This window comes from Aplidium turbinatum, chromosome 3 (genome assembly GCF_918807975.1).
Source record: "Aplidium turbinatum chromosome 3, kaAplTurb1.1, whole genome shotgun sequence".
In the NCBI taxonomy this organism is placed as follows: domain Eukaryota; kingdom Metazoa; phylum Chordata; class Ascidiacea; order Aplousobranchia; family Polyclinidae; genus Aplidium; species Aplidium turbinatum.
Genome location: NC_137474.1, coordinates 6,950,063 through 6,974,587, shown reverse-complemented (window position 1 = coordinate 6,974,587; position 24,525 = coordinate 6,950,063). Strand labels below are relative to the sequence as shown.

The window sequence follows — 24,525 nt, the reverse complement described above, 5'->3', positions numbered from 1 at the left end:
ATAGCCGTGGGTTTAAACTTGTTAAGTGGAGTGCTAACAAGGAGGCTATGATTGTCTTGTCAAATTTGGATAATGAGATGCTTTCACCTTTGATTCGTGACATTGACTTTCAGACTGAAAATATGACTTTGCCATCAGCGAAGACATTGGGTTGTGTGTGGCAAACCGAGTCTGACGAGATGCGTATCGCATGTTCCTTAAAGCCCTTAACTAAACACACGCGCCGAAGTATGCTCAGTCAGCTTGGACAAAATTTTGATCCGCTAGGCTTTGGAGCGCCATTTTTTCTAAAAGCACGCCTTATACTTCAGCAATTGGCGATAGACAAGTTTGATTGGGACACCGAGGTCCCTGATAGCTTTGTTAAAGAGTGGGAGTCGTGGCTTCGCTCTTTGGACCTGCTTAAGGATTTTTCGTTACCGAGATGGTATTTTGCAAACTCTGGTGTGTGCAGTCCTGATGATATTGTTTCATATCAATTGCATGGGTTTAGTGATGCTTCGAATCAAGCTTTCTCTTCTGTTGTTTACTTACGTAGACTGGTTAACGGAGTTCCGAGTGTGTCTTTCGTTCTGGGTAAATCTACCATTGTTGTAAAAAATCAGTTTTCTTGGCCGATAGCTAGGAAAGAGCTTGTTGCCGCTTTAAATACAGCAAGACTCGTGAAGCAGGCCTACGAGGCATTGAAGATGCCCGACTGCAGTAAGTATTTTTTGGTGTGATTCTCGGACTGTGTTGCAGTGGGTTAAGAACCCTGATTTACGTTTGAATAAGTTTATTACGCGTCGAGTTGAGCATAATTTATTGTTGTCTGGAGCCCAGGATTGGCGTTTTTGCCCTACCGATATGAACCCAGCTGATGTTGGCACAAGGCCAAATCTTATTACAAAGAAAGAGTTTCGAGAGTTGTGGTTAAATGGTTCTAGTCTTCTCTATCAGTGTGAAGAAATTCCATCTGTAGAAAACCCCACTCCAGTACCTGTCCATAGCCCATATCTTCGTGACGAAGAGGGGTCGCTTGACGTTGGACAGGGTGGCCTTCACAGATTGATCGAGGCCGCACCTTCTTTGTATGTTATGAAAAAGAGAATCGCTTATTTGGTTGCTTTTGTTGAATTTTTGTGCTGTAAAACGAAAAAGCGTAGCTTTATGAAGCCAAAACTGGACGCCTCTTATCTTAATAGAGCCTTAGACTTAACTGTGAAGTTTGTTCAGAAAAGCGTGTATGGCGATGTGTTACATTTAATGACTAAACGATCGCCGGATGCACTTGAGGAAGTGATAAAGCGGGGTAGTGTTGGCGCTTCGCAACGTGAGAAGGAACGCTTGAAAGGATTGCGTTCACTTAAAAAGTACAGACCTTGTGTAGATGATGCTGGTGTAATCCGCATTGAAGGGCGCTTAAGTAATTCTCCCGAGATTTCTCTAGAAGCAAAGCATCCGATTGTTTTGCCTTCGAAGCACCCCTTCACTAGGCTTGTTGTACTGTCGCATCATAATCGAAATGCGCACTGTGGAGTACAGCACACTTTGTTGTCTACGCGACAGAAGTTTTGGATCGCTAATGGAAATGCTTCCGTGAAGAGGTATCTTAATGATTGTGGTGTATGTGCGATTGAGAAAGCTCGGCCTATAAGGCAGCTCATGTCTGATTTACCTTTGTCTCGCACAACTGCCCATAGGAAACCCTTTTTTGATTGCGGCTTGGACTATCTTGGACCATTGACCTTTGTTGAAGGTAGGAGTCACAAAAAAGCTTGGGGACTCTTATTCACATGTATGGCATCTCGCGCTATTCATGTTGAGCTGGTTACGTCATTGTCGCTGAGTGATTTTTTACTTGCCTTTACAAGGTTTACAGATTTACGTGGGCAGGTTAATGCTATCTATTCCGATAATGGAAGTACCTTTCAGGCAGCATCTAAGAAGTTACCCGAGTTGATAGAATCAGCTGAATTTCACAACGCCCTGAGACAGAGAGAGATAAACTGGGAATTTATACCTCCGTATGCTCCGGCGCAAGGTGGCGCCTGGGAGGCAATGGTTAAACAATTTAAAATTGCATTTTTTCACATTTTGGACTCTTCAATACGTAAGCCCAGTTTTATTGAACTGCTTACGTACACAGGTAGTGCCGTTCGGATCGTGAACGAACGCCCTTTGGTACCTTTGAGTGACGACCCTAGGGATTTTACTGTCATCACCCCTGCCTCACTTTTGACCCCATACTTAGACCCATACTGTGCTGTTGGGCAACCACATGATCGTGACCAATTAAGAAGGGATTATCGGTTCAATTTGTCACTTTCTCAGCAGTTTTGGAGTAAATGGATCGATTTTTACTTGCCAGGTCTTCAGGGCCGGAAAAAATGGCTAAAAATGGCCGAGAATTTGGAGCCTGGTCAACTTGTAGTGGTAGGTTCTCTCCAAGACATTGGTAAACGTGGGAAGTATCAACTTGGGAGGGTGCATGAGGTAGTTCCACAAATTAGGAAAGGGAAGCCTGTGGTTCGTAGAGCCAAAGTTGCCGTCTGCAACTATGATGAGAGTACGGGGAAAGTAAAAGTAGACTACGTGTTGAGGGATATTTCGTGCCTCGCCCCCGTAAAGAACACCTAAGTGTTAGGGTTTGAGCCTGGTTTTGTCTGCGGTGGCCGACCCTTGTCTGAGCCCGGAACAGTCGGTTATTATCGCAACTATTGTATATAGCGTCATTTTAGCGTGTACCTATGGTACCAATTTCATGTATCGTCGTGTTTATTCTTATTGCTGTTCATTCTTTGCATGCCCTTTGTATTTGCGTATTAACTTAAACGTGAGTGATTCAAACAATTTGTGTATCATGTGTTTTTATTCATTGGCTCACAATTGTCGTCATTTCTTTTTAGTTATGCCATGTCAGACTGTCATAACTAGGGGCCGCTATGTTCCCGACAATTTTCACCAAATCAAACGTCATATAAAAACCGTTCAAGTCTACTGAATATTACGTCATGGAAATTCCTAAAGCATGTGCCAAAATTGCACCAGCGTTCATAAGAATTGTGTCAAACCTGTTTGGGTCTGTTTGGGCCTGTTTAAACAGGAAATATTACATCAGCTTTAAACACCTGTTGGAATGACTTCATAATTGTCTTTCATTATTGCGTCACAGTACTGCATACGTGAATTTGAGATATTGCTATCTATTCTGGTCATTCGTAAAATGATTGTTTGAAAGTTGGCCGCACATTTAACTGTTGGCTTAGTGCTTGCTAGCTGGACAAAAGTTCCGTCTTTTATCAAAGTAATCTGTTCTGTAGTGACAGTTTTCAGTGGTGTACGCGTTGCACCCCCTCGTTTTTGGTAGCCGTGGGCTAATTTTTACAGAAATACACTGTTTGAAAAGAAGTTCAAGTGTGTGTTTCTTCGGTCATTATATGCAGACGAAAGGATCCGGGAACTTTAAGTTACAATTTTCCCACGAAGAAATTATGGTTTACCGCTGTGACCAACGTCATAGAGGTTATAAGAGTTAAACTGACTGGTAAAGCGGTGGTCGAATACCTTTGTGGCAGAATTAGTGGTGCGATACTGACGAGCCCAGCCTCATGGGCGAAACACGGTGTCTATCGCTGTCAATTCTTGCTACAAATCGGCTGCTGAGAAACATGTCATAGAGGTCATACATCTTGATGAGTGTCAAACAAAAAGCTTTGAGACAATGAAGTTACTTTAGGCTATTTCTGATATATTCAAGTTTTGTATAACGAATAGCTGTTTAGATGTTAATCTAGATCGAACAAGCGATCTCAGCAGTTGCAGATGGCTTGCATCCTTGCACAGTTTGACGAGAAATTACATCATAGGCTAAAGCAGGGGTCGGCAACCTTTTTTGCTCTGCGGACCGGTTTCAAAATGAAATTTTTTCGCGGACCGGTCTTTAAAAAAATCTAATGTTCAACCATGAAAATTTATTGCAGCTCATATACTGTAATGTCATTATTTAATGTGGGCCTTGGGCTTGTTTTGCCTCAACGAGACGATCCCACCTAGGAAATATAGAACTCAACGACACCCGCAATGTTTCTCTCACGTCCAATCTGTTTCGCGGTTTCGTCTTTGTTGCTGCCATTACAGAAAATCCAGACTCGCATAAATAGGATGTCGGAAATGGCAGCAAGGTTTTTAATGCTTTTATGGCAAGGTCAGGGTATTCCGGCAAGACTTTCATCCAAAACGTTGGTAGAGTCGTTGTATGAAAAATAACTTTCAAGCTACCGTCATTAGCAATATCCAGGAGCTGGTCCTGTTGTCGAACAGGTAAGGTCGATTCACCAGGTTTGAAAATAAATGGATTACGGATCCAATCCTTTGCATTTCGAGGGTCTTTAGCGCTTGGAAAATAGCGCTTGAATTCTATTAAAAGAGTAGCCTACGCAAGTGTCTGCTCACAAGTTCGGAGAACTCTTACTCAGGCTCACTGTCTTTCAAAGTCTCTGCTAATGTTTGAAACATGTCAAAAACCCCTTTGTTTACGCGCTGCTCCCACAATTTTAGTTTTTCTGTAAACGCAGCCACTTTATCTGCCAACTTGAATACAGTTGTCATTTTGCCCTGAAGTGAAAGATTTAGTTCATTGAGCAGATTGAATATGTCACACAAGTAGGCAAGTTTGAGAACCCATTTTTCATCAATAAATTTGCTAGCAAGATCTGAATTTTTCTCCAAAAGAAACCTTTGCAGTGGCTCACTTAGTTCAAAAACTCTGTTCAGTGATTTTCCTCTGGTGAGCCACCTTACTTCTGTGTACAACAGAAGGCATTTGTGCTCGGCATCCATGTCCTCACATATCTGCTCAAACAGCCGAGTGTTCAGTGCATGCGCTTTTATAAGGTTGATCATTTTTACTACATCATTGAATACACTATGAAGCTCGGATGATATTTTTCGGCTAGCCAGCATTTCTCTGTGAAGTGTGAATGAAACAATGAGTGGCCTCGCACTCTGGTGCGACCTCCTTAATTCGAGCAGTCAAACCAGACAGACGACCAATCATGGCTGCAGCCCCATCCGTACACAGACCGACACAAAAAGACCAGTTTAGTTTCCCTATGAAATACTCATTCAGAGTCTTCCACAGTTCGGAGGCTGTGTTTTTTTTTGGCAAATACAAAGCACATAACATGTCCTCATGAACATCCTCTTCATAAAGATATCGAACAAAAACTAGCAGCACAGCTTTGTTTTCCATATCAGTAGATTCATCACGCTGAATCGCAAACCATGGTGACTTCACCAACCGCTCTAACAGTTGAGCTTCAATGTCTATCGCCATGTCCTCAATACGTCTCGCAACAGTGCGCGCAGAAAGCGAAACCTGCGCTATCTTTTTAGCTGCCGATTCTCCTAAAACTTCACGGCAAATATCACTACACGCTGGTAAAATCAATTCTTCTCCGATAGTAAATGGTTTATTAGTCTTAGCGACGCGGTGAGACACCAAGTACGATGCTCTTAGTGCATTTGGCTTTGTTGATAAACCTGTCCTTAGTAATCGTTTTTCAGCTTCGTGATCACTTTTTCTTCTTTCAAAAAAGTCCAAAGGTTTACCTTTTAGTTCGGGATGTTTTGTGTGCAAGTGCCGAATTAGTTTTGAGGGCTTCATAGCGTCGTTTGATAACTTGCTGTTACAAATTAGACAGAGCGGATAAGGTGTTTCGGAATCACAAGTTGAAATGAATCCGTACTTTACATAGGACGACTTATAATGGCGAATGAAAGAAGCCTTCCTTTTTTTTGAGGTTGTAGATGTAGACCCCTCGTTTGCGACATCAGATTTTTCAAATACTGTTGGCCCACGGCCATTTCCAAAAAAACTCAACATAGATGTTTGTTTTGTACTCATTTTTCTCGGATAAATCTGTAATATTTTACCAATTAAGTTTCAGTAACAATTTCTTAGGTCCATCTAATTTACTGAGTGTCGGAATGAGGGTTAATTCACCGTACTACAACCAAAAACCAAATCCAAACCCTAACCCCAACCCTTACTTAATTCTAACCCTAATTCCGAAAAATCGGATATTTCGATATTTTCCTTTCCGACGTTAAGTGTCGGAATTATGGGAATGTTACGGTCTACGGAAACCTAACACTAATCATAACGTTCACCATAAACCTAAATCTAATCCTCAGTCCTCACCCTAAGCTTACCCATAACTTCCTGATAAATTAGCTTTTATTCTAAATATTCCGATACTCCGACGCTCTTTAAATTAGTTGGACCCCAATTTCTGTAGCAGCTGCTTTGTTAAGTGTTATGCTGGTATTACAGTCTAGTCCTACCATAGTTTGACTTTATGAACTTTTAATCAATAGTCAAACTGCTACTCCCAAAAACTTCTGCACTCTATCTTCTAATTTCACACTCACAAATGAATGGTCAACGTAAAAGTTAAGTCACTCTTTTTGAAAATGAATCGCACAGTCAGTAACTGTTGTAAAGTGGCACCTAGAGAAAAGTTACTATGACGTAATAACAGCATTGCTGCCTCGCCAGTCTCAACAAGCTCAAGAAAATGCACGTGGTAGAGGTTAGCAAGTTTAATGAAGAAAGGACGCCTCTACATGTGTATTGATTAAAAAGATTAATTTGAATTTTTATCAGTTAATCTTAGACCACTATAATAATTCTGAACGTTCACTTAATTTGTAAAAGTATATGAACTCTTCGCGGACCGGCTATGAACTCCTCGCGGACCGGCAGCGGTCCGCGGACCGGTGATTGCCGACCCCTGGGCTAAAGCTTTTCTTGTAACAATGTGTTAACATCCGTAAATTCAATTTGAAAGGTTGAAACCCCCGATCCCCCTTTCCTTGGCTACGCCACTGGTGCAAGACATGCAAGACAGTGGTACAAGCCCGCAACCAGGGGGGGGCATTGGGGGCATTTGCCCCCCCGAAATTTTTTGAAAAAATTTTCAGCGTTCTATGCAGTATGAAATGTAGCCTACTATGAATAAACGTACGTCGTACACGTACAGCCATACTGTAGAGTGTAGACCATAGGCGTAGCCAGGGCTGGGGGGGCGAAAGGGGCCATGGCCCCCCAAATTTTCAAAGCTTGAATTCCGAAGTTGAGCGCTTTGTTGAAAATATAATAAAATTTGTAGAAATTTATAACGTTTTCCAAGACATCTGGCTATGAACACCACAAGGACTTGTTTTAGACCAGTGGTTCTCAACCTTTTTTCTTTCGTGGCCCATTTTTGTTTGCATAAAAGTTCTGTGGCCCATTCAGTTTTTATGTAAGAAAAAATTTACAAAACAGGTTTATAAACAAAAGCAGCAGAACATTGCCTTTGGAATGTTGCTGGAATCCCCTTGTTGAGTCCAGGCGCTGACGCTTCACAGTATCTTCTTTTCATTAAAAAAAATTCACATCTTCATCCTTCTCCTTGTAATTTGGATGACTAAGAACCTTACAACATAATACGCATTGTCCTTTTTCTTCTCTGTTATCAAAAATTGATGTAGGCTGCATACTGAATGTAATTTTTATCAAACTTAAAGCTTCAAATGCTGTATTGTAAATTCTCCCCAAAATAATCCACAAAACAAAATGCTGCACGTACTAAAAACGCGGATCTGCAGAAGTTCAACAAGGCTACCGCTTATAAAGATGGCTTAATTGTAACCACAAAGTAGTAGTCTATTACATCATACAGTGTTGTAAAAACTGAGTTGATGTAAAATTGTACTGTATGTTGCAATAATTAGATAGAATGATGATTGCCACTTTGTAGCTAAAAACAGCAGCATCATTCATTGTAACTAAACAAACACACAAGTGTAAAATTGACTATAGTGACAAAAATGAAACAAAATGTTTCAATAAATCTTTCATTTTTTAAAATATGTCTGTGGCCCACCTCAAAATGCTTCTATGGCCCACCAGTGAGCAATGGCCCACTGGTTGAGAACCGCTGTTTGAGACACACAGAAAGACACCAATAAATTTTGCAAATCGTAAATCGCGCAAAATTTACTCGATTTACGTTTCCTTTAACTAATTTGTGGAAGCAATTTCAGAATGGCTTACTCTGTTGGGTTTTTGTGTAGCTGAGTTTTTGGTGTTCTCTAATTCTATCCGCAGATTTTGCCCGTTCGTGTGTAAGAGCTATCTTTAATAAGTTAATAGCTGTTTATCTGTTAATAAATTTCATACAAATATTATCCTAAAAGTGTTTCCAGAAAGCGCTATAATCCATTATTTGAGTGTAATTTTGCAAAAAATTTCCGGGGGAGCATGCCCCCGGACCCCCCTAGAATACGCGTGCGTTCGGCACGCTCTCACCCCCACCAGTTTCATTGCTTCCCCTTGCTCAACCCACCAGGATACGCCACTGCACATCAGGTGGCGATGTCTTAAATCAAACACTTTGTCGTTCTCTTCAATTCATCAAATATTTGGCCCCTCCAATTTTTTTTCCTGGCTACGCCACTGGTGTAGACTATCGAAACCGAAAGTAGGCTACGCTGGTTGGAAGCCATGCTAACGATTTTGTTTTGTGGACATTAACTTAAAAATGTCACAATGCATCATTTTAATGTTTGTTCTTTGATAAAAATTAAATGCCCCCCCCGAAAATATTTGCTGGTTGCGGGCCTGCAGTGGTATATTATTTAATTTCTCTTGTTTTCTACCAGGGCTGGAAAAAATGTTTACCTTCCCGGGAATCTGTTTTTTAGAGAAAAAATTTCCCGCGGCTTACAATCACGATAATAAGAACCTTATATTTTACTGATCTCCGGAGCTGACGTAAACCTTAAGTCATGTCGACATTTTCTTGATGCCCCCTTATCGAAAATTGTTCTTTGTAATACCGCTTTGAAGGAGGATTACGACTATGAACAAAAGAATAAATTTTAAACTTCATTTTGAATTGAAAAGATATGACGTAATGTCTTCCAACCTTAGTTATATATTTTTTCATTACGTAACGTCTTGTAGGAATAAATTGAAAATCAGTATGATCACTCAAAATGAAAGCAATGGGACTACGAATCCTCACTAAACCAATCAATCAATGGTCTTGTTGCACCGAAGATGACAACCTTATATTTTACTGATCTCCGGAGCTGACGTAAACTTTAAGGCATAGATCTGTTGACTCAATGCAAACCCTTTGAAGGTTGGGGGGGGGGGCCTGTCAATTCAACTTTTTTGTATCAACAGTTGTATCTCTAAAACCACTGAGGCTGTGCCTACGAGATTTCTTGACTTTTCCTAATTTTTATTCATCTCTATTGAGCTGAAATTTTGAGCGAATAAAGGTTATAAATTGAAAGATGTAAGGCATTTCTCAGCACATCCTCTGAAATATTTCATATTTTATTGTGAAACATTTTTCCACCAGCTGGATGAAATTAATTTGGCCCATGTCTCGTTAATCCTAACTGTTTCACAGCGTGAAGGACATTGGCTGTATGTAAAATAATGTAAAAAAAATTAATCACAACATTACAATGCACGTTATTCATTAGCCTACTCTACCAAAAAATAATGTGTAAACTCACGCTACAAATTACACTCATAAGTGACCTCAACATTTCAACGTCTATGAGCAGTTCTAAAATCCACATCGTTTTAATTTTCGGATATGCTCAGCGTGAATACTTTTACAAAGTGAATCGCAAATTTTAAAACCGTGCCAAAATAACAGAGATAGGCCTATCACTCCTAAAGCATAAGAAGAATCGACAGTCTCCCCCCCAAACTGAGCAAGACTCCAGGAGCCCAACCTTCTAAGGGTTAAAAGTCATGTCAACTTATTCTTGATGCCCCCCTTATCGAAAATTGTTCTTTGTAGTACCGCTTTGAAGGTGGATTACGACTATGAACAAAAGAATAAATTTTAAACTTCAATTTGTATTGAAAATACATGACGTCATGTCTTCCAACCTTATCACATTTTTTTCATTACGTAATATTTACCACCACCAAACCACTTTTGACGATCGAATTTGTTAATTTATTTTTCGGTAAAATGTTTAGATGATGTCACGTCATTACGCCGATTTGAGATATAATTTCATTCATGACGTCGTATGGATGAAAAACTTTTACAAGTTTTATACTCTGCTGAGATTAAAGAAGAAACATAAATGATAAATATTGGAGAAATTGAGTCTCCTTTACAACTTAAGAATCGAACAACTCAAAACTGCTGAAACAAAACGTGTTGTTTAAGTGAAAGAATCACTGCAAGCAACCAATGCCAAAATGCGCGCGGAAGATGTCATGGGAGTGTGAGATATCAAAAATTTAACAGGTTGTTATTTTTCTACATCAATGTGACGTTAGTTAAAACTTTAAAAAGTCTATATCTTTGCTTCTGTAGAAAATCTTTTTATCTACTGTACAATTTAGTCATCAAGGTTTTCTATACTTTTTTTTAAAGAGAGAACTTTTACCCCCCCCCCCCCCCCCTTGCAACTTGAGTTGAATTACTTGAGGTTGGGATCCAAATATTAAAAAAAAAAATATTAATGTTTTAATAAAAAAAAAAGAATTAAAAAGATGATGCCCAAAACATGGGGGGGGCAGCTGCCCCGCCCCTGCATTTAGGTAAGATGCAATGTTTATATTTCATTTGTAGCAGCTTCGGCTTTTTTCCAACTCTGGGATGTAGCTAAGCAAAAGCATTGCTTCAAAACAGCTAATTAGGTGACTACAAAAAATGCAGCGCTGTGGAATTTTCTTCCTTTTTATTTTAAATTTTTCTGAAAGTGTTGCGACCATGCCAATTTCTCTTCAACTTAAAAACTTGTTTTGGTTTCAAGCACGTTTGCGTTTTGTCGCTTCTACCTTTTTCTCAACCTTTGCTATGTTGACGTGTATTGTTTTCGCTGTGATGGTCACAAATTAAAACAACAAAAATAAAACAATTCAGTGGCGTACAGCGACTTTCTTTTGGATGTGCACTTTTTTCAGTATGATTTTTTTGGCCATAAATATCTCCAAAAGCGAGTCATCGATTTAATCAAACTATTAATTGGAAGGAGCCTAGAAGGGGTGCGACTGAAATAAATGTAACGCCTCTCCGCTACACTAGAAAAAAGTAGCGCGCTACTGCCTACCTCTGGTTACATGTAGCCTATCTGTGGCACCAAGTCCCAAACAGCGGATCATCTTCTTGAGTGCCCAAAGCTGACCGCCCAGTGCAGGCGCAGCAAGTGGAGTTTCTTCTTCATCTTTCCCTTTTGTTGGTGTCAAATTCGTATGTTTACTTTGCCGTTCTGTACATGTTTGCGCCAGCAGCAAAAAATAAAAATTGAAACCTTTCAATATACAATCTGTCGCACAAGATTGTGTCGATCTGTGGTGTATCAACCAAATTTAGAAGACTCGATAGAACAAGACATAAGTTAACAATTGGGCGCTATTTCGAGTAAACCAGTGTTTATTGGATGCAACATTTCTATAATGAACAGGTAACGATCACATATAACAGGTACCAGTAGGCTAAACCTAATAGGCTACATGTCAACTGTTGTCATAGGTTTTCCATTTTATACCGTGACTGATACGTTGAGCAATGCTTTCTAGAAAAAGAGCGTTTCTCAAACAATAGCATATGTTCTACATGATATACTGTAAAACATACAGTGTTGTCACAACCACAATGCACCCAACAAAAGACACTTATAGTTAGACTAACGGCTAAACATCGTAGCCTAAACCTAAATCAGAGACATAATAACTAATAAGCCTAACAAGGTGTAAATCCAAACAATATATACTTAGTAATAGTATGGACTGACGTTATAAATCAGCGAGGCACTTTCGACCTCACACCACAGCTGGCAAAATAGATTTAAAAAACACCACAGGCCTATGTACAGACAATGCGTAGATTACTTACAAAAGTGAACGTAAGTTCACAAGAGGTAGAGTGCAATTTCACAGCTCATAAGGTAGTTCATAACGTACTGCAAGTGTAAGGTTATTACAGCAATCTTTACTTCCCTTCGATCGTTATAGCTACTGTATGCATTTTCAGCGACCTACACAAGAAACTGCTCTGCAAGCCACCAACTGAAAACATTTTCAAATTGTAAAGCATCTAAGAGTCTTCTCAGCGACGTCGGTAAGCACGGGAGATTCTCCAAGAATTCGGTTCTTCGTAGCGATTGTATAACGGTTCAAGTCTGAGCTGTTTCTTCTGCTTGCTTAACCTCATTAGGTCTCCAGTTTTGAAAAATTTAGGAGCAAACTCTACGAGCCACTTTGAATCAATTGCAGTCACTTCCCGCATGTATTCTTTAGTAGTCAAGACGAGTTCGTGATAAACAATCCATTCAGGCTGCCTTTTGAACAAAGCACTGCTAGGGTGGATATACACAACTTGCTGGTCGACAACGGTGCGGTATCCTTCTTGGGGGTCTTTCTTAGCAGCGTTCCTGAAATAGCCACTGCATATGGCTTTCTGTATTTTGACAGTGTTTTTTCCACAAGTTACAACGTCTAGTTTGTGGCGATCCATAATTCCAAGCATTTGTTTTCTGACATCTTGTGCTCTGCGTAACGTTCTCGCTTGGACAAAGTTTTCAAAACACCATGGATTACTGAACTTATTGTGCTTCCATGAGTTATAAACTGCAAGTAGTGTCAAATGGTCACCTTCATTCTGATGAAACTTAGCCTTCTTTTGATCAGCGAGAGCTTGTTTATCTTTGGGCCTGTAAAAAACATTCTGCACAGACAGCATTGACACAATGGTTAAGATTTCGTCACTGCATGATAAATAAACAGACATAATTAACATTTTGCAAAGCATTGGATCTAAAGGAAATTCTGCCATTCTTCTGCCCAAACGTGTCAGCAAACCTTCATCATCAAGGGCACTAAGCTGATAAAGTTGTTCCATTGCAATAACTAAAGTTTCCATGGGAGGTGGATCCATGAAGTCAAACGAAAGGAGATCATTGATTCCCATTGCTTTTAGAGACAAAACAATTGAAGCTAAATTTGTTCTTTGCAACTCAGGAACTGCAGTTACTAGCATTTCGTCTCGGTATGCTCGCTCAGTATAAAGCCGGTAGCATTTTCCAGGGCCAGTTCTTCCGGCCCTTCCTGCTCTTTGCTTCGCCTGTGCTTGGGAAATTGGAGTGACAACAAGTTGATCTATTCTGGTTTTGCTGTTGTACACTTTCTGCTTCACAAAACCAGGATCTACTACATAATGGATACCATCGATCGTCAGTGAAGTTTCAGCAATGTTTGTTGCAATGACAACTTTCCTACTGCCTGGAGGAGCTGGATCAAAAATCCGAGTCTGCATCTCTGACGGAAGAGCCGAATAAACTGGAAGAATAATGAGTTCTGGAACATCTGGACCTAGTGATTTCATTCTTTCGAACAGAATTTCACATGCAGTGTCAATTTCCTCCTGACCTGTCAAAAATATCAGTACATCTCCTGGTGGTTCAGTGAGGTGGATCTGCATAACAGTTATCAAAGAAGCATCCAAATAATCTGGCTCTGGTTTTTTAGTGTACATAATTTCAACAGGAAATGTACGGCCAGGGATTGTAAAGATTGGAGCTCCAAAAAAATACTCTGAAAATTTCACAGCGTCTAAAGTAGCAGAAGTGACAATCAGCTTCAAATCTTTTCGTTTTTTGACAGTGGTTTTCAATAGTCCAAATAAAACATCAGTGTGAATTGTTCTCTCATGGGCTTCATCAAGCATAATCACTGAATACTGTGACAAGTCAAAGTCAATAAGGCATTCTCGCAACATCATTCCTTCTGTCATGTACTTGATTTTGGTTTCTTGACTAGTGCAATCTTCAAAACGAATCGTGTAACCCACTTCCTGGCCAAGCCTACAACCAAACTCTTCAGATACTCGTTTGGCTACTGACATCGCAGCTACTCTTCTCGGTTGAGTGCAACCTATTTTGCCATGTATTGTATAACCGACTTCGGCAATGTATTGGGTGATCTGAGTAGTTTTTCCAGAACCTGTTTCACCAATAACAATGAGCACTTGATTATCTTGTATACCTTGGACCAACTGCTCTTTTAGTTTGAAAATGGGAAGACTTTGTCTTTGTTCCACTATACTAAGCTCAGTTTTTCGTCCGAATGAACCTTTTGTGCCACCAAAAGCCTGTTTTTTCCACTCCGGTATATCAGAAACTGTTGTGCCAGTTCCAGCTTTGGCCTGAGATGTTCCTTGACCTTCTCTATTTGGCATTGGATCTGTCCAGATCTTGTTCAGTGTGGTGGGTTGCGTTTCTAACTCTGCTTCTCTCTGTTGCTGTTTGATTTCCCTCCGCTCCTGCGACAATGCACCTTGCATCATGGCAGCTTTGGACAATGATCCATCTGGATTCTTCACAATACGCACTGGACACAATACGCACTGGTCAATGCTTTGCTTCGTAAGGCCACTGAGAAAAGGTGGTTCTTCTTCAACCAAATCGATCTCTAAATCTTCATTATCGCCATCTGCTTTTGCCAAAACTCCTGTTTCTTCATCAAAGTCTAACAGATCTGTTGCGGCCACGCAACCAGCAGACATCATTTGCTTTATCTCCCAGCGCTCAATATCTGAAACTTTATTAATCCGCGTTGGTGACGATGGTCCATCCATAACTGCAGCATCAGGAAGAGCCATATCAATAGGCTGATCAGGATTTTTACAGAGGGGTTTAGGGTTGGGTTCTTCAGTTTGAATCCGATGAGTCCTGTTGGGGTTGATGTCTTCACCAGTGTTTTGGTCCACATCTTTTATTGTTAAACTTATTTTTTTCCCAGAAATGGAAAGAATTTTCACCTTGCATCTTTGCCCTCTTTTAACAGCATCTGAAACATTAATCACTCTTCCTTCATTTCGAAGTTCAGAAATATGAACTAATCCTTCTTGTTTTGTGTGAAAACAACGCAGTTGCACAAAGCATCCAAACTGCATAATTGAAGTAATTTTTCCATCATATATATCACCAGGCTGTAATTCCTTTGTTGAGTATCGTGGTGAATGACTCCTTGGCTTCCTCTCCCGTCTCCCATCATCTGCATACTCATCTATTTTTGATGAATAATGTGATGCATCACAATCTGACCGATTATTTCTATTTTGACCCGACTGTCTTTGCTTGTCAATATGATCATGCCTGGATGAAAAATCACAATCACGTCTCAATTCAAGACCGTAGTCATGTCTTGACTTAAAATCAATATCAAGGCTAGGCAAGCAATCTTGTTTTAATTCTATCGACTTATTTTTTTCTGTATTTTTCTGCGTTTTTTTAGAGCTGGGCAGATCACACCTGGAGCTAGAAGCATGATCATGTCTGGAGTCAGAATCGCAGTCATGTTTTAATTCACGAGCGTAGAAATGTCTTGACTGAAAATCACTATCATGTCTGGGATAAGAATCTTGTTTTGATTTAATCAGCTCATTTTTTTCTGTTTCTTTTTGATTTTTTTTAGCGTCAGGCAGCATCCTATGGACGAGAGATAACAAATTTTTCGTAAAAGTTTCTGGAAAATCTGCACCATTCTTTTTCAGAGCCTTTGAGAATTTAGAAATTTTCTTATGCCTTTTAGCAAGATTTATGATGAATTCTGCAAGATCTTTATCATTCAGTCCCAAATGATTATCAAGTTCTGTACATACTTTTGATACCAAAGATAAGTATTCCAATATTTTCAACTCTTCCATTACATAAACGGTATAATTTTTTTAGTTTGCTGGTAAGAATGAGGATCTAGAAAATTAATACCTGTACAAGTTATCTAGTGTTCTACCTCAACCACAAATCGGAACATAACCTAATGCTGCAATCCTTATACCGCAGGGCGCCATTCAAAAAAGCAAAAGCGGAAAAAAAGAAAACAAACTGGTCTGTGACAGAAGGTAAATACTTTGTATGTCAATGGTGTGAAGCACCTATCCAGCAAAACCTCGAACAAAAATTGTACCTAATTTTTTCAGGATTTATTCTTCCACATGTTTATGTTTAGTACCGTATTGTATATCTGATAACTTGTTGGACGTTGGTGTTCACCGTGGCATCCGTGTGGTTTTACTGGTTCTTTTTATGCTGGCCTGGACCACATGGGTGCTATGGTGAAAGCTGACAAGCAGTGTTCCCTCTAAGGTGCGCAACTGAGCAAATGCGCAGTACCACCAGCCTATTTGCGCAGTAAAATCTCATTCTTGCGCACTTGCAATTTCCAAATTTAAAAGTAAAATGATCTTCAACATTATTTTTGGACAGAACGCTTCTGCGCTTATCGCATTTATACCGTGTGCTGATGCACATGACGTGACATGAGCATACAGTACTCTTTTGTTACATCACAATCCTTTGTCTTTGCTTCACAAACACTCCACACTTGTGGATGCAACTAACTTTGTTACTTAGCTTGCAAAAGATAGCCTATTTTCACAAAGTTGGTAATTCATTTTATCTCAGCATGAAAATGCTCATGCTCACTAAATCAAATATTTGCTCCGCGTAAAATTTTCTTAGAGGGAACACTGCTGACAAGTTTGCTAATATTGTTATTTCTTTCATTGTGTAACATTCTGTTTGTTTCTTACCATAAGTCAAGCTAACTGACGTTAATGAGCCTAGCGCTCGAGGCACCAATTTTTTATTTTGTAATACTTTGAAGCACTCTGCGTGAGCGCTGTAGGGGAAGGGAAGGTAATTTGATACACTTTTAACATTTTTGCCTGTTAACTGAAAACTACGTGACACAAACTATTGACTTTAAACTGAAATGAAAGTCTGATCCCTTACACACTTTTTAAAAACATTTTCACTTTTCTATTTTTATTATTATTTTTTTAATTGAAATTTTAAAAACGTCACTCAAATGTATCAATTTACCTTCCGCGGAAGGTAAATTGATACACCCGGAAGGTAATTTGATACAGTAAAACTAACACAGAAATCCCCTTTGACAGCAAAGCAATAAATGAAAAGTTAATATGTGGTTGGCGTGCTTGGGTCCAAAGACAACTGTTGAGGCCCATGTGTGCGGCGAAGCTTCTGCAGCGGGATGGACATGGGGAGGATGATTGGCTGGAGTTCTTATTCAAGGGAGGTGCTTTGCGCTGTTCTCATTTTTTGACAGCAGATAGCGTTTAGGCCTACGAAAGCCTATATAACAGTTGTTTCCCAAAGTAGCAGGTCTAGTTAATAAAGAATAACTTATTTAAATCAACTAGATCAATGACATTTATTACAGTCACAAAAAAGAATTTAATATACTGTATCAATTTACCTTCTCCGCATGTATCAATTTACCTTTTTCAGAAAAAGTTATAAAATTCTGATTTTTGTATGCTTGGATGCACATTGCAGAAAAAGCGTGACATGCCCTTGAAGTCTTATCAATGAACTGTCAAATGAGTTTGGTTTCATCTTTCGAGAACTTTTCTTTAATTTCCAGACGAAAATATTCAGGACTTAAAAATTTTACGAAAATACTCAAAAAACACACTTTTACAATTTTATGCCACAAAAGCACGAGTTAGCTGCATGATGCAATTTTTATAGGCATTATTTTTACAGATCTTCCATCTAATGACAATATTTTAGACTAATATTTTTTGTACATTTCTGTAGGGGGGCTGTATCAAATTACCTTCCGTATCAAAATATGATGATGATATGATGATGATGATCAAACTACCTTCCCCTCCCCTATGTACCTAGACTCTACTCAAATTGTTAACGCAACTCTACTAACTCCTAATAGATTTAACTTGAATGGTTCACTTGCGTCCTCATTAACTTCTAATATTAAATTGTGCAATCACTATGATCCTGATACTCCAACCTTCAGTAATAATCGACAAAAATCGCTACTGGTATTGCACGTTAACATCCGATCCATACAAAAAACATTGATTTACTACATGAATTTCTTGAATCCTGTAAGAAAGCCCCTGACGTCATCTGTATAAGTGAAATACGGATTAGAGATGAGCCATGTGTAAACATTTCACTTACTAACAGGTTCATCATCATCATAATCATCATAATCCATCGTCGGTTTGTTCCCCACTAGTGGGGGTGGCCAATTGTTTCCGCGCAGCAATTGTTTTTATCCCTTTTCTCCATTTCACCCTGTCTCTTGCATCTTCCTCCTTCAGTCCGACTTTTTTAAATTCATCCTTCACTTGTTGTTTCCACGTTCTTCTTGGACGACCGCGTTTCCTCTTCCCATCCACCTTTAGATCTAGTGCCTTTCTAAGAAAACTTCCTTCCTCCCTCCTTATCACATGTCCATACCATCTTACTCCATTTGCCCTTGCCATTTAGTCTATGGTCTCTCTCATCTCTAGCATATCCAACAATTCTTCAGTCCTTTTTTCCCTTCTCGTTTTCACCCCACACATTGTTCTCACCATTGACCTTTCCGTTCTTCTCAGGATTGCCAGTTCACTCTCTCTCAATACCCATGTCTCGCTAGCATATAGCATTGCAGGCCGCACACAGCTCCGATATACTTTTCCTTTTATCCTTAGTGAAAATTTTCTGCCATACAACATTTCCCCACATTCCCTGAACTTTGCCCAGCCCAATCTTGCCCTTGTTGTCACCGCTGCTTCACATCCACCACTTCCATCTATCCGATCACCCAGATAACAGAAGTCTGTCACTGTTTCGATGCCATGGCAGAACTCATCATCATGGCCTTCCACTTCATTCCTTCCTTTACTGCATTTCCCACAAACAAAACACTTCGCCAATCTTGTTGCGGCTCTCTTGACATTAGCACATCTTGCATGTACCCACTTTCCACATTCCTTGCATTGCATTTCTCATCACTCTCTTGCCACATATTCCACAGGGATCTACTTTGCTCTCAACAACTGTTCCTTCTGCTCCACTCACCATCACTTTTGTTTTTTCAAGATTCACCTTCATACCCTTGGTTATGATTTTGTATTCAAAAATTCTCATACCTCGGCAGGAGGAGTATTAATTTATATTTCGAATAATTATAAATTGCTGTGCTAGCTGAAGATGCTATTACTATAGCGAAATCGATTCTTAACTTAATAAATTACACTAAGAGGTTAGATTGTTGTGCAAATGCCAGCATTTGATGAATGCAAATTAGCAGTACCATCAACATTGTAACAGAATATCAAATTGAAAGTAACGACTGTGAAAACCTATGGGTTAGCATTGATATAGACGGTACCCGGACATTTTGCTGAATGGACATTTTGCCGAAACTCCTTTTTGTGTTATATGTAATGTATCGATATTCTCCACAGTGTGTTTTAGTCTATCGTTCACAACCTTAGTCCTTTCGGCAAGTTGTCCATCGGCAAAATGTCTTTCGGCAAAATGTCCGTGCACGGATATAGACTCTTCTCAATGTAAGCTTATACGTAGGCCTAATTGGAGCAGTTTATCGCCACCTTAGAACTAGTCAAACTAACTTTGTTGGAGTGTTGGTGCTACTTTGTCCAAACTAAACAACTCGAAGAAAAATACTTCATACCCGGAGATTCATGCTCGCTTTATCGCTACTTTTGGTATTACAGTACTACATCACAACAAATTAAACAGTGCGGTCATGATAGATTACTCTAGTATATTTTTCACTTCATGTTTTGGTACAACTTTTTTATAATAAACGTTCACAGCAATTGCCAAGGCAATTTCAACTTTTACCGTTTAGTCTCGGCAACGTTTTTGCCGAAGTAAATATATGCTAATTTCGAAGACTGCAGGGGCTAAATCTTTGTAGAGGTAGGCTAAGTCATTTGTAATAGGTAGCGACGATGTCGTCCCCTGCCGATGTTGTCCGTTGCTGTTGCATTTCAGCTCGATCGTCAATGCGCGTGTTGTTCCCAGTGAGTGATTATGACTAACGCTGCCGAAAAGACTTGATATTTGCTGGGAATACGCTTTTTTGATGAAGCGTAGGCTACAAAAGCAGAATTGCGAAAGTAGGCTATTACATTTTCAATATTTATTGTGGTGTTTGTTACGTTATTCTTTCAGTTTGGTACAACTTGAGGAATTAGTTGATAAACAGACAAAAAAAAACAATCAATTTGGTAGGCTGCCCAGCACCCAGGCCTCGAAACTGAAAGCGGCCATCGCCGCGATAAACCTACAAAATCCGACATTTTGTTCGCCGGATCTCGCCCTTCTGTCGGTCGCATTTGTCCACCATGAAGTTCTGAGAAAATTTTTACACAAGCGGCCTTGTGAATAAAGTACTTTGCCACTTATAATCAGAAAGGATTAAAAAGCAGTCAAAGCACTTGATAAATCACAATACACACTGTCTATGCTTGAATTGTTAACATTATTGATTGACCAAGCAGCTGATGTCCGACGATAAACAGGATGCAAGTGACATCACAATACACTTTATTGATGGGATAAGTCATTATTGATGTGTGTCGAAGTTCCGATGGCCGCCATGTGCTTGTGATTAGCCGCCGAACAGCTTGCTTCAGTCGGACACGTTTGGCCGCCAGAAAAAATTGTTTCGAGGCTTGAGGGCTACCACTTTTAAAAGTCTCTGATTTCCTTCGATTACACTTTAAAAATAAAAATTAATTTCTAGGCTAGTTGTTTTTTTTCAGATATTTGCTAAAAAAAGAAAAAGTGACAAAAATTTTGTTTTGACTTGAAAAAGTTCAGTTCAAACAACCTTAATTTTTACCTACATTTTAAATAGACAAAAAATTGAATACCTGGGAACACATCTTTCAAGGGACGACATCGACGTGGGACAACATCGGCATGGGACGACATCGGGGGGGACGATGTGTTCAAGGGACGACATCAGTGGCATCCATTTGTAATGTAGGGGATTGGTTTGTCGTTGTTTTTAGATAATGTAATTTTAATTTCACTGACTTTAAGATCATATGTCATAGCACATGATTACGGAACTGTGTTTCGAAAGCTAGTGCAATTCGCTGTTACCGTGTCACAGCAAACTCGCAGCACCAGGCTAAAACAGGTTGTTAATATCTACATTGTAAAGTAATTTTAATTTTTTGGCAAAACTTAAGAAATTTTAATTTGTAATACAATATCGATCCCTCTGAACAGCGCACCCTCAACAACAGACACAAGAAATAACCAAGTCTTGCATCATTCATGTCTTGCAATACATGACATCATTCGTGCTCATGGCTTTCAGACTTACTTCAACAACAAATTGATACAAACAACTGCAACATAACTAACAATTTAGCAAACAGTTATAAAAGAAACAACAATTGATGTTAAAATAGTCCAGTATTGATACACCAGGAGAAACATGACAGATAAGACAGCAAACGCAAAAAACTCTCACAGCCTGCACTTTCAAACAGAACTATAAACTGCTAAAACTAATTTTGTCATCTAATATCCAAATACTCACTACAAGATTATATACTCGAAATTTGTGGTTTCAAAGCGAAGTACCGGTAGGCTACTCAAGTACTCATACTAACAGTAGAAGTATGTGACAGGTATGGTACTGTAGCCACTTTAAAATGACAATTCCGTATAAGATCTGTAAGACACCGCCAACCAATCAGAACATATGTTTTAAAAGTGACTAGAAATGTTTGCAAATTTTCTCTGTTTTACCTATAACTTTCTGATTGGTCTAATGATTTATTTGTCTTGCTAAATTTTTTTAATAGTTTAAAGTGCCTCTGACAGGTAAATAAATTCGGTAAATTTACCTAAGATACCAAAGAGATGACACTAACAAACTTTCCTGACCAGTAAATCGTAAAAAATATCAATAGGCTACTAAGTTACACGCTTGCAAACTTTCGTTCACTTTCGGCAAATCTGGCAATCAGTCAATTACAAAAATAAAAACGGCAACACCGCTGTGACGTCACAGTAAGCGGGAAGGATACATTCTTTCTCTGTGGTGACTTCGTAAAGTATAGTACGGCTACTGATCAAATAGGTTGAGTTTATTTTTATCAAACAGCATCTCAATTCAATTGAAATTGCAGTTTCATAGGGCTACAATTTTGATACTTTTTTATTTGTCCTAATCTGGCTAGGCTATAGCCAGGCGCGGATTTATGGGGGGGGCCCGGGCCCCCCCCCCGAAATGTTGCGAGGAATTATTGTTGAAATTCTATGTATCCGCATCAAATCGTTTGATATGCGTCTACACAACTGATATTAGTCCCACGGCAGACTTCACTTATCTGGGAGGGGGGGGGGGTAATTTTTTGTTATTATTATGGTTAAAATCATCCATCGATCAGACTCCTTTATTCCGTTATACAACTGTAAATGCATTTTAATAGCAACATTTGTTGGAGCTGACTCAGCTGAAACCAATGCTGAACCAAATGACGTCAGTTGAAACAATCTGAAACCTTGAATGGCTGTTTTATAGTTTTTAGCCTTCATTATAATTTCAATCAATTGCCGTCTATGCTTGCAAACATACAAACATCCAATTGGTCATGGACACTGCATACAGGGTTTTAAACCAGATTTCAAGTTTACTTTGCATGCTTAGCAATTTTTATTCAAGCAAAATGTATTTTTCAAACATTCACAATTGATGAAATGGCTGTTTCTTTTAATGTATATTTTATTTTATGGCATATCGTATATGTCGTAGTATAGTGGCGTAGCCAAGGGGAGGGGGGGGGTTACAACCCCCTCCCCCTTTGGCACGCGTGTGACATCACGATATTGAGAATAATGCTTTCAGTCTCTGTTTCTCTAAAATAAAGTTTTCCTAATTTTAAACGAAACTGCATTAAAAGAGCGAGTTTTGCCAATACCAAACATTTAAATATCTCAGCCAGGAATTAGCAACAAGAAAACATAGAGACTTAGGTTTATTACCGAAAAATCCGAAGAAAACATGATCTTATCACCATTTTACAGGAATATTTATACCCACATTTTTGTTGAAAATGCTCCCAGAATGCACCAAATTCAAAGCAATTTTTCAAAATTTTCTGGGGGCTGCCCCCCAGACCCCCGTCGCTGGGTGTCGCATTTGGCGAAGACGCCGACGGGCTTCGCCCGCCGGCCGTAAAAACCCCCCCTTTCAAAATTCCTGGCTACGCTACTGTCGTAGTATCATTGTTAATATCTGTTTTATCTTTTTCTTTCTGTTTAATTGATTTTCAAATTTTCTGGCCCCCCCCGAAAAAAACTCCTAGATCCGCGCCTGGCTATAGCCATTTGCACTTTGCAGTGTAACAATAGTATCTCCCAAACAGTAGCCTACCTTTAATTTATGGTTGAGGCAATGCCTACAAATTGCTGTTTATGTGACAGTGTCAGTGACAAAGACCGTGTGCTTTCTTTTCACACTTTCCCACAAAACAAGGTGCTAAGAAGAAAATGGTCAAAGTTTTCTTCAAGTGTTCGAAAGTGGGATGGGCCATACAAAACTAGTCGTATTATGTTCTCTTCACTTCAATGAAGATGATTTTGTTAATACCACTGAAGTAAAAATGGGCTTGAGCGAACTTTACATTTTGAAAAAATCTGCCATACCATCTATAAAAGTAGCCTAAAGATGCAACCAGTTGCTGATGATGATTCCAGCACTTCTAAACAACAACGTTTACAAAAACGTACCCTTGCACAGGTAAAGTGGGCTTTTACATGTATAGACTCTGCTATGTAGCCTACGTAACTGTATAACTAAGATTTTGTTAACACTGGCAGTCTGGCACTGACAACTTGCATTGCGCAAAGCTCACTGCTTGCAGTTTGATGCTCTCGGAAGCAACAATCGGATTGTGCTGCCGTCATGCATTGTTTGGTGAATCCGAAACAATTTTCTAGATCCAGATGGCCGTTACACCGGATTTCAATGGCCAACTGAAGGCACATTATGAGAGAGAGAGAGAGAACTTTTATTTATTTTTGAATAGTGATGATGATTTAAATATGAATGATGATTCGTAAATTTCTTCATTTTTCACTTCAAGTATATTTTAGGTTTTGTAGGAATGTATCCAGTACAGTTTTATTAAACTGCAAAAACAAAAAATCTTTGAAAAAAGCAACCGCTTGTATCAAATCCGACCAAACTGTGATCCACCAATTACATCTAGGAAGCGTTTGTTTCATCTGTCGTTAACGACGCCCACTTAGGATGACGTAATACCACCAAAGTCGTCCCAGAGCAGTGAAATATGAGTTTCGCCTGTGGTGGCGCTGCGGAACAGTCGTTTGGTATAAATTACGCCCTAACCAGTCGAGCCACGAGGTTAAGATTAAAAAGTTCGCTAAGTATAATTCTGCGCTAGGAAATGCTTTAAAAAGTTACTATACTTGGATCCAACCTGTCAGGGGCACTTTAAGCTAGTGATGGCGCGGGCAGGAAAAATCTGCCCGCTACCCGCACTGCAAAAATTCTGAAAATGTCACACTGCGCCCGCACCGCACCGCAAAAATCTGAAAGCATCACAGCATACTTGCACAAGTGTATGGAAAATACGAGTGAGTCTATTTTATAAAATCAAATTTTGGATAATT

At 39.4% G+C, this 24,525-nt stretch overlaps 1 protein-coding gene and 1 pseudogene across 1 annotated transcript; both read right to left on the bottom strand.

Moving 5' to 3' along the window:
• Positions 1 to 4,933: 4,933 nt before the first annotated feature.
• On the bottom strand, positions 4,934 to 5,647 carry LOC145766162 (SCAN domain-containing protein 3 pseudogene; annotated as a pseudogene).
• A 5,733-nt stretch (positions 5,648 to 11,380) lies between these two features.
• On the bottom strand, positions 11,381 to 15,048 carry LOC145766211 (ATP-dependent RNA helicase DHX8-like). The gene has a single exon (XM_082577876.1). The coding sequence runs from the start codon at positions 14,964 to 14,966 to the stop codon at positions 12,123 to 12,125; it is 2,844 nt and encodes a 947-aa protein (XP_082434002.1). The 5' UTR covers positions 14,967 to 15,048; the 3' UTR covers positions 11,381 to 12,122.
• Between the last annotated feature and the right edge of the window lie 9,477 nt (positions 15,049 to 24,525).

What these genes read in the sequence shown, in the direction of transcription:
- LOC145766211 (XM_082577876.1), bottom strand. Translation starts at nt 14,966, where the DNA reads ATGCAGTTTGGATGCTTTGTGCAACTGCGTTGTTTTCACACAAAACAA.